The sequence below is a fragment of the Triturus cristatus genome, chromosome 6, assembly GCF_964204655.1.
Source record: "Triturus cristatus chromosome 6, aTriCri1.1, whole genome shotgun sequence".
Taxonomy (NCBI): domain Eukaryota; kingdom Metazoa; phylum Chordata; class Amphibia; order Caudata; family Salamandridae; genus Triturus; species Triturus cristatus.
In genome coordinates, this window is record NC_140589.1 from 1392038732 (window position 1) to 1392048449 (window position 9718).

A 9718-nucleotide genomic window follows, 5' to 3' on the forward strand; every position below is an offset into this window, starting at 1 on the left:
TCCTCCAGCACAGATCAAAGAGTGAAGGCGAATTACTCTCTATCAGCCATCTCCAGTATCCATGGGTGGGGCCTTCACACCCGATACTGGCCCACAAATGTTATGTTATTGGTTATTTATAGAGCGCACGGACACCAGTTTGGTCTCATGGCACAAGGTAATGAAAAGTCAGGGATCCCTACTATTTACAAGCCTGTGTAAACAACCATTTCTTTAAAAGTTGCCCACATTTGGTGTAGACAGTTGCCTGCCTCATTTCCAATGGAAGTGTGTTCGCGAGGGGCTGCGATAAAGAACCTACGACCTCCAATCTGGAGTTTCTTGAAGGTGGGAGTGACCAAATAGTGAAGGTGACTTGATCGCAGTTCTCTCGTCGGACAGTACCTTACAATGCAAGCTTTCAGAAAGCCTGGGCATCTCAAGTGCAGCACCTTGAACACCATGCAACCTGCATCTCTGTGCCACAGGCAGCCAATGTAGGTCCCTAGTCACCCGTGTGATAGAACCCCCTCTTGGAAGATGATCTATCAGCCTGGTTTTGAATTAATTGAAGCTTGCGCAAGAGGGATTTCGGAAGGTCCAAATAGAGAGCTTGCATAGTCCAGTCTGGACATAACCAGTGCCAGGATAAGTTGTCTCTGGTCCTTAACTCAGTAAATTCTCACCCACCCAAACTGGGCGGCTATTGCCTCTCAAGCCTACTTTATGCAGACGATATGGTCATTATCAGTAAATCAAAGTTTGGTTTGCAGCTTCTCCTGAATATGCTTGGTGTCCCCTCATTAGTTACCTCTCCTGAGGCATTCCTTATGTAGCCTGCCCCTCTGGGGTATGAGCACTGCGCCTTTTCCAGTTCTGAATAGTGACTATGAATACAAAGATCTCCATAAACAGTGGAAGGAGGAGGGGGTTGCATGGGGGGGCTCCCTTGAAGGGCTTATTTTAGCCTCTGGCACAGTTACTTCCCTGGGGCACTATATGTATGAAGGGGGGCCGCTGGGCACTGTATAATAAGTATGTGTGCAAGGCTGCTGTCAAACAGCTCCGGCTTGCAGAAAGCAGAGTTTACACTGCTCCCACAAGCAGGGGGCTGCTATTTCAAGCAACTCCCCGCTAGAAGGAGCAATGCCAGCTTGCCAGGAGTCAGGGTGTTCCCTGGGAAAAGAGGCAAAATAAAGGCCAGAAATGAGCTTGCTGAGACCACTTTCTCAACCATTTTTCCCAGGGGCCTCCTGGAATACTGCTGGTTTGGGGGGGGGAATGAAGACCACTTCAGGTCGATGGGGGCTGATAACCCCCATTTTGCAATAATTAAGACCTTCCCCCCCCCCACAGCAAGATTGCTGAAAGAGGCCCTGCCTCTCTCAACCACTCTGCACAGGGGTCTCCTAGCACACTACTGGTGGTGGTGGTTGGGGGGGGGGGGGGGGGGGGGGGGAGAGAATCTGGGGATGAACTCCCTTTGGCTGTTGAGGGATGCCCGACTGCTGGTGAGCGCCAATCAAGTCTCGCCATGCCTCCCGCATGCGCAAAACCACGTGACGGGAGCGCCAACAAGAGACAAAATCTGCCACGTATCTGTAACTTTGCATAACACAGTCGCTGAATTCCACAAACTGCACTTTGAGCAAACTTTAACACTCTGGCCTAGTAAAAATCAAAGGTTACAGGGACATTATAGCTAGGCTCACATTTCACTTGTACAAAACCAGTGAAATTCAGCAGTTCTAGTTAACTGAGCTAGCTATAACTTATACCCCTCACATATTACATCACTCATGACATGGTCAGTGACATCACTAATGACATCATCCACAGATGCGCACACACCCACTCACACCCCAATACAAGATCACAACCAATCAATTACATATGAAACCCCATATACGACCAGTCACTTACCCATACAGCCACTCCGAATCACACACACAATAGCAGCTACTCTCACACCTACTTATTCATCCATACATCCACTCACACACCCATACAGCCTCTAAACGCAGCCACTCACACTCCCACTAACATTCACACATCCATACAAGCACTCACCTACTCACTCACCCATACATCCATTCACACTTTACAATACAGCCACTCATACAACAAATTACTAAATCAAAAACGGGCACTTAATCACCCACACAGCCACTTACTGAAACAGCCACTCTCCAACATAGCCACTCGCTCTCCCAACACAGCTACTTGCATACCTACTTATACACCCGCATACTCATACCGGTACTCAGACACCCACTCACACATAGATACACAACGTCCCCGACATAATGTTGATAAAAAGTGTACTATTTTAACTTGTTAATAATTATAAGCTTAATGACAAAATACGGCAATCAACAACTGAAAGGTAAGCTGATAGCAATTGCTGTGACACCTACCCCCATACAGCGATGACATACGTAAAACAGACAAATTAGTGAAGTAATATTGATTAAAAATGAGCATTACATCGCACAATCGGGTTTATTTTTTTAACCAAAGCTAGTTAACCTTGTTGACCAAGTTGTTTTTCACTTGCCGTATAATTCCAGTGGCCCTATGCATAGGCCCAAGACTGTGCCAACGCAGAAATGGCTCTGTGCACTTCATAAGGCCTATAGAGCGCATATACAAATTAAATTTCAACAAAGCTTTAGCAACAGAGCTCGGAAACACAGGGCAGTAGTTTTGAGCTCTTGTCAGCAAAAAGGGTTTACTCGGGCATATATCAAGTTAATGCATGCGCTTGGGATTAAGGCATCGCGATATGTATACCGACTATTATTCAATACTATGTTTGAAACAGTAAACTTCCCGAGCGGCTGGAAGCGGGCCTCCATACTCCCACTGCTGGAAAAAAAAAATAATAATAACTAACTTGGACCCAAAAGATCCAAATAATTACAGACCCATCTCCCGCCTCCCGCTACCAGCTAGAATAGTGGAAAGGGAAATTAATGCTCAGTTGAGTTCATCCCTATATGAGAACAGGTTACTGGATCCTACACAATATGGTTTCAGAGCAGGGCATAGTACGGAGACCGCCCTGATTAAATCAACTGAAGAAATCAGGAAAGCCCTAGACCAAGGTAGTAAGGCGGCCCTCATGCTGGATCTGTACGCGGCCTTCGACATGGTCCATCATGATCTTTTGATGGACCGCTTGTCCAATATTGAAGTCAATGGTAGGGCATGGAGGCTGCTAAAAGCATTTCTAACAGACAGGAAACAAACTGTCTTCCAAAGAAATTTCGAATTAAATTTCTCGATACAGTGTGGGGTTCCACCGGGTTCGTCCCTTAGCCCAACCCTTTTTAAATGTGTACATGGCATCCCTGGCTCCCTTGATAAGATTGTATGGTTTTAGTCTTACGCCCTATGCAGACGACATGCAAATAGTCGTGTCTCTCCTTCCAGGGCTTGAAGCAGGCATTAGCAAGAACTTCCATAACTGTGTGGGAGCAGTTAGTTCAGGGATGTCTCAAAACTGCCTGAAAATGAACTCAGGTAAAACCAAGGTACTCACGTTTGAGAAAAAAAACACGCTTCTGGACCCCAGAATACGGAGAAGGCAAAAAAAAATCTAGTCATCCTAATAGACGACAAACTGAATTTTGAGCACCTGTTAAAGGCAGCCACCTCAGCTACCTTTCACTCCCTCAAACTGCTACGGAAGGTCAAACCATTCCTGCCAGAAGAAACCCTACAAACAGTGGTCTCATCCATTATTTTATACCGACTGGACTACTGCAATGGGCTCCATCTAAACACCCTAGAGCGACACCTGAATCAACTACAGACCTTGCAAAACGCAGCAGCAAGGCTGGTGACAGGCACCCCTAAATTCACATCGGTAGCCAAAGAAATTAAAAGACTACACTGGCTTCCCATTAGGAAAAAGGGGAAATTCAAATCACTATGCACTGTTTTTAAGGCACTTCATGGCCAGGGTCCCAAGTATTTGACCCACCAATTTAGATGGTACACTCCCAAAAGAACCTTTCGTTCATCAGGAGCCAAATTCGTGAGCATACCGCCCACAAAGAAAGCTTCATGGGAAGGGAGAGGTTTTATCACAGGGGCAGCCAAAGCTTGGAACACCCTCCCGTGGAGTCTGGGGAACTCAACAAACCTTCTAGCCTCAAGGAAGCAACTTAAGACCTGGCTCTTTAAGGAATAAACCCCATACAGCCACACCTGCTCTCCATGCCACAACGTTTCTCAGTAGAATTGAGCTAGCGCCAGGACACCTCAGGGTAATCGTGTGCTCCACAAATAAATTAACATAACTTTCGTAAGAAAACAACCGGCTGTGAAATAAGAGTGGTTTGTTCAACAGATAATAAACACTCACATTTCATACATGCAGTGGGAATGTCGATGTAGGGCAGCAAGCACATGGCCAAATGGGTTTGAACCCTTTTGCGGTTAAATGCATAAAAATATACACTAACTTGCCCTTTGCCTTAACCAAATGTCGATTCCCCGATTGCAGTAATCAAACGGCAAAGCCGTCTTTATCATGTACAGTAACACTGCCGTGCAAAAAAAAAAAACATCCCGAAACCAGGCTTGTGCGACACATCTCAAAGTTCAAGAACTGACCAATGACCCTCGTGCTACTAATTTTTTTGGGATGTCCTACATGCACTCTGAGGAATAAGACGTAGGAAGATAGGAAACTCTTAAGCTGTTTATGTTATCCCCCAGCTGGTAGGTCGTCCCCCATCTAACCCGTTAGCGTTCAAAACATAACCAGGCTCAGTACAGCATGCACGGGTACGAAGCTGTGCTAACTCATGCTATAGCAATCTTAACCATTGACAATTCCGAGAAAAACACCGATAAGCAAGCATCCACTCTTTGGGAGGAACACGATGAAAAACCCCTACAGCTGAAGAAACGTTAATACCAGTAGAGAATAAACACGCGTTTTCCCTTTTTTGCCCAACAAAAGCGTGCCGCTCCGCCTACGCGGCCAGACCCACCTTCTCCTCCACAGCGTGCGTAACTAGTGTTGCGTATTTGCGACTGAGCCAGCGGAAGAAGGCCGGGACTCCCATGGCGGCGGCGCTAAACGAGGAGACTCAAGCAGTGGCGGCAAGGCTAGAGTTCCACCTTAGCCGCGATGAGTTTTGAGAAGAAGAAGGAAGAGGGAGCAAGATCCGGTTGGAATAAAGCATACCGGAAGCAGAAGCGCGGTACGACCTTTCACCCATGTGCAGTGGGCGGGGGAAAGAAAGGAGGAGGAGCTGCACAAGGTAATTACCCACTTCTCGTGAAGTCATAGTGGGATTCGATTGCGACATCAGTTTACTTTGTACCTTTGAGCTACATTTAACCTCACATGAGGTTTGCTTGTTATGTTTATTTATTTTGTGATTGTATAGCGCGGCCACGGCATCATCAGAGCGCTTTAAGACAAGTAGTAGCCGGGTACAAGGGTTACAGCCAGTTTTCGAAGGGGGAGGAGCAAAGTAGGGAACTTTGGGCGGAGAATCAGAGGGCGGGTATAACCCGAGGATTGGGTCAGTGGGCAGAGTCAGAGGTATGACCAGAAAAAACAAAACATTCCGATTTTATTTGGCGTTTCCCTGACGAGTTACAGTTTATTACGTTATTTAATTCAACCAATGGATACACTTGTTTATTTAAGGTTTAATATGAGTTAGTTATTGATATTAAAATACATTCACAAAGTGGGATATGGTTCCAGTCGCAGAATGTCCCAAATACGCTTAAAAGTGGAATCAAAAGCTATTTGTCTCGGAGCCATGCAGTTTCTGTCATCAGCACTTCTTTTTTCCACAAGAGCAGTTCAATCATGGATGGCAAAATATCCTAGTTTACAAATGTTTTCCATATAATTATGGCTCTGCCATATTTGCCACATAATACATCATCTGCTGCATAATCTGACGATTTTAACAAAGAAATTGTAGCTCAAACGGATCAAAAGTTACTAAAAAGCGTGACTTATGTTGCTGTGAATTGAAGGGCCCTTTGCAAAGGTTGACTGGTCACCTTTCTCACTGCTGTATTTGTATGTTACACTGGTACTAATGAGGCAAAATCTTGGGGGAGACTGTTAGTATGTGTAGAAATTCAAAAATAATAAGGATCAGAATATGTACCCCACTTTTTTGTTGCTTAATATAGTCAACACTGCGATATAATTTTGCCGTCCATTGCTGCATAATTCCAGTGCCCCCAAAGCAGGCAGCACATGTTAAAAATGTTTGTGCATGAAGCAGAGATACCATGAAGTTTGCAAACTTAGTTTGGTGTGAGTGCATATCCTACATCGCTGATCCCTGGTGAGTTGCACCACTACTGCTTAAACAAGGCAACTGGAGGTACCAATAGGTATGGCAGACTGGCCTAAAGAGTCACTGTTGGTCTTCAATCTATGTGGCGCGACCCCCATGGGGGCCCTTGAGTCCTGGTAAGGGGGTCGCGTATTTCCAGGCCTCACTTCTGCCTGGAATCTAAAACATGTGCTCTTCCTTTTGAAAACTGGGACGGTTAATTCCAGTCCTTAAAATGCTTCAGCTGAAAGTAATTGATTCTCCTGTTCTGTGTAAGGAAGAGGCTGGGCAGAAATGTAAAACAATCCTTCGTGTCAGGGTGCCTGCTTGCCTGAATGAAATGCAAATGTGCGTTTTGAGTTAGTCTGCAAATGTAAATGGTGCTTGGGAGTGGTTCTGGCTTTAATTGCTTTGTGATGTAATTCTCGTTCTCAGCTTGCATCTATCACGCTGAAGGTTAGCTCAGTGGTGGGAAGCTGGGTGTTTTTTTCTGTGTGAGTGCCCTTGTATGTTACAACCTCTGGTTTTAGCCTGTCATATTGAAACGCTACCTCGCAATTTTAATCTGTGACTGTTATGTTTTAAAAACTAAAGCATAATATGGAAAGATACTCTTTGCGCTTTGCACATGTGTTTACTTACTCTGACTTCGATTCAGGGGGCCAGCATCGAACAGTCCCCCACCCCGGTCCACCGCAGCCAGTCAATGCTGATTGAGTGGAGGGAGGCATGACTGGCAATACTCACTTCCTGTTTGCCGACTCCGCCGCCATTTTCAGTAGGGTGACGGTGTAGGCTTCAGGAACACTTTGTACCAGCCCAGTGAAAAGGGGCGATGGCGCAGGAGCGCCAGCGGCGCGCCAAAGGCAAGCCCTCTGCTCCCGTCCGCGCCAGTTCATCGCCAGCCGCCAGACACGCTGCCCCTTTCACCAAAGGTGGGCCGACCTACACCAAAAAAGATCTGTTAGCCTTCAGGAAGGGGGTAAGCAACTGCAGACAGTCTTGCGGGGACGCCATTGAGGGCCCTTTCTGCTGTTGGAATTGTGGCTTTTGCGCCACTCCTACGCTAACACCACGCGGCCATCCCCCATGGTCTAAGAAGGTCATTAAGATCTTTAACCTCAACAGCCGCTCATTAGCTGATATTTACGACCTACTGGAGGACACCTCCCCTGATGTCCTCTTTCTTACCCAGACGAGGCTCTCGGATGATATGACTGCGGAACCTGGCCTGGTGCTTCCTGTATGGTATAGCATCCTCCCTCTCAACAGGGCGACTAGAGGAGGGGGCATTGCGGTCATTTTGAAATCCGTTTAACCCTGCACCTTCACTAGGCAGACTATACCCGGATGCAAATGCGCCCTTTTCAAGGTCACACTTAGCCCAAACTACACTATGTCAGGGCTTCTTGTCTACAGGCCCCCTGGCCCATCCACAGATTTTAAGGTAGCACTTGCAGAGGCGGTCAGCCTGCTAGCAGTTAACGCCGCCAACTTCACAGTCACTGGGGATTTGAACATTCATCTAGACAAACTGGACGACCCTGAAATGGCTAATTTCATAGCAGACATGGCAGCCTGCCAGCTAGCACAACTGGTGTCAAGCCGTACCCACACAGCCGGCCACCTGCTGGACCTAGTTTTCACAAATATACCTTCTCTGATAGTTCATGCCCCTATCCCTATGGGGTGGTCTGACCACTACTTGGTCCCCATATCCCTTCAGGAGATCACTCCCTCATGGAGCAAGGACCAGACATCCTCGCTCAAACGCCCTTGGCACAAACTTAACTGGAATACTTTCCAGGCCCGTCTGTCCACTACATGCCCTAGCCTACCTAAGGACCCTAATGAGGCATACAGGGCTTTAACAGACTGGATCAGCCAGCCACTAGATAGTCTTATCCCTGAGAAATGGTCACTGAACCGCAAATCCAGAACAAGACCTTGGTATAAAAGTGACCTAGCCGACTTGCACAAGGGCTGCAAAAGGCTAGAACGTATATGGAGAAGGGACTTTAACACCACCGCGAAGGACACCTATCGGGTGGCAGTTAAAAGATACCATAAGGCCATTCAATTGATAACCCAGCAAAGAGCGTATTCTCGATACACTCCAGCCTTAGATCGCAGCAGACCAATGCAGGGCTGAAGATCCAGTCCAACGAGCAGTGTGAGGACCTCGCCTCCTTCTTTATTAGGTAGGTAGATAACATCTATGGGTCCTTTCCAACTACCGCTATCACCCCACTAGCAGTATGGTGTGATCAAACTGCTAATACCTTAGAGTCATTCCCGCCTATCTCTGCAGATCAGCTGCAAGCATTATGCAGGAAAATTAAATCAGGTTCCCCTGCTGACCCTCTTATACCAGAGCAATTTAGGAAGGTGCTTCCTGCGATTATGCCCTCCCTGAGGCAATTAATAAACATATCGCTTACCACGGCAACCGTGCGCAAGGCTTGGAAACAAGCCAAGGTGCTACCTCTGCTAAAAAAAACACTGCTGGACCCTTCCAAACCAGAAAACTATTGCCCCATTTCCCTACTCCCCTGGGCAGCTAAGATCACAGAGGCATATGTCAACTCACTTCTCTCTGACTTCCTGACCAAGAACAACACGCTGGACCCCTCCCAGAATGGTTTTCGACCTGGCCACAGCAAGGAGTCTGCTCTCCTGGCTGTGACAGAACACCTTTGGTCTGCACTGGACGATGGGCAAACGTTGGCACTGATCCTTCTGGATCTCAGTGCCGCGTTTGACACAGTGTCCCATGCCATTCTGTTACAACGCCTGGAGGAGGCGGGGATTGTCGGCCTGGTCTTGCAGTGGCTCACTTCGTTCCTCAGTGAGAGGTCATTTGTGGTTACTGTTCCCCTCTTTGCCTCGGGCACACACCCCATTAAACAAGGTGTCCCACAGGGTTCCTCCCTTAGTCCCCTAATATTCAATCTCTATGTCCAACCGCTGCCCGCGGTGGCTAGAAATAGGGGACTGACCATGGTCTCCTACGCCGACGACACTCAGCTGGTGGTGGCACTCTCAAGCAACACCGAGAGGGACGCCCTGAAATTTCGGGGCGACCTGGCGGTGGTCGCTGAGTGGATGACCGCCAACTGCCTCCAGCTGAATGCCAGTAAATCAGAGATATTGTTGGTGGGGAAGGACCATGGTCTGTGGAGCGAACTCTGGTTGCCAGAAAGCCTAGGTAGTGCCCACCCTCCCAAGCAGGCCATCAGAAACCTGGGTGTATGGTTAGACTCATCCCTCAGCTACCAAGTCCAAACCAAAAAGGTGGCTTAGACCCCTACTGGGCTTTTTTGACCCACACACACGTCAGACCATCATTCAGGCATCTATAATGTCCAGATTGGATTATGCCTGCTCTCTGTATTTAGGGTCTAATAAGGCCG

General features: G+C 47.4%; 1 protein-coding gene across 1 annotated transcript in view; it reads right to left on the reverse strand.

Annotated features, from left to right (window-relative positions):
* Positions 1 to 5230, reverse strand: part of XRN2 (5'-3' exoribonuclease 2) — a 398081-nt gene extending 392851 nt beyond the window's left edge. Inside the window, exon 1 of the mRNA XM_085612392.1 lies at positions 4986 to 5230. Within this exon, the coding sequence (XP_085468518.1) occupies positions 4986 to 5060 (75 nt within the window). The 5' untranslated portion in view covers positions 5061 to 5230. The remainder of the gene's footprint in view (positions 1 to 4985) is intronic.
* Between the last annotated feature and the right edge of the window lie 4488 nt (positions 5231 to 9718).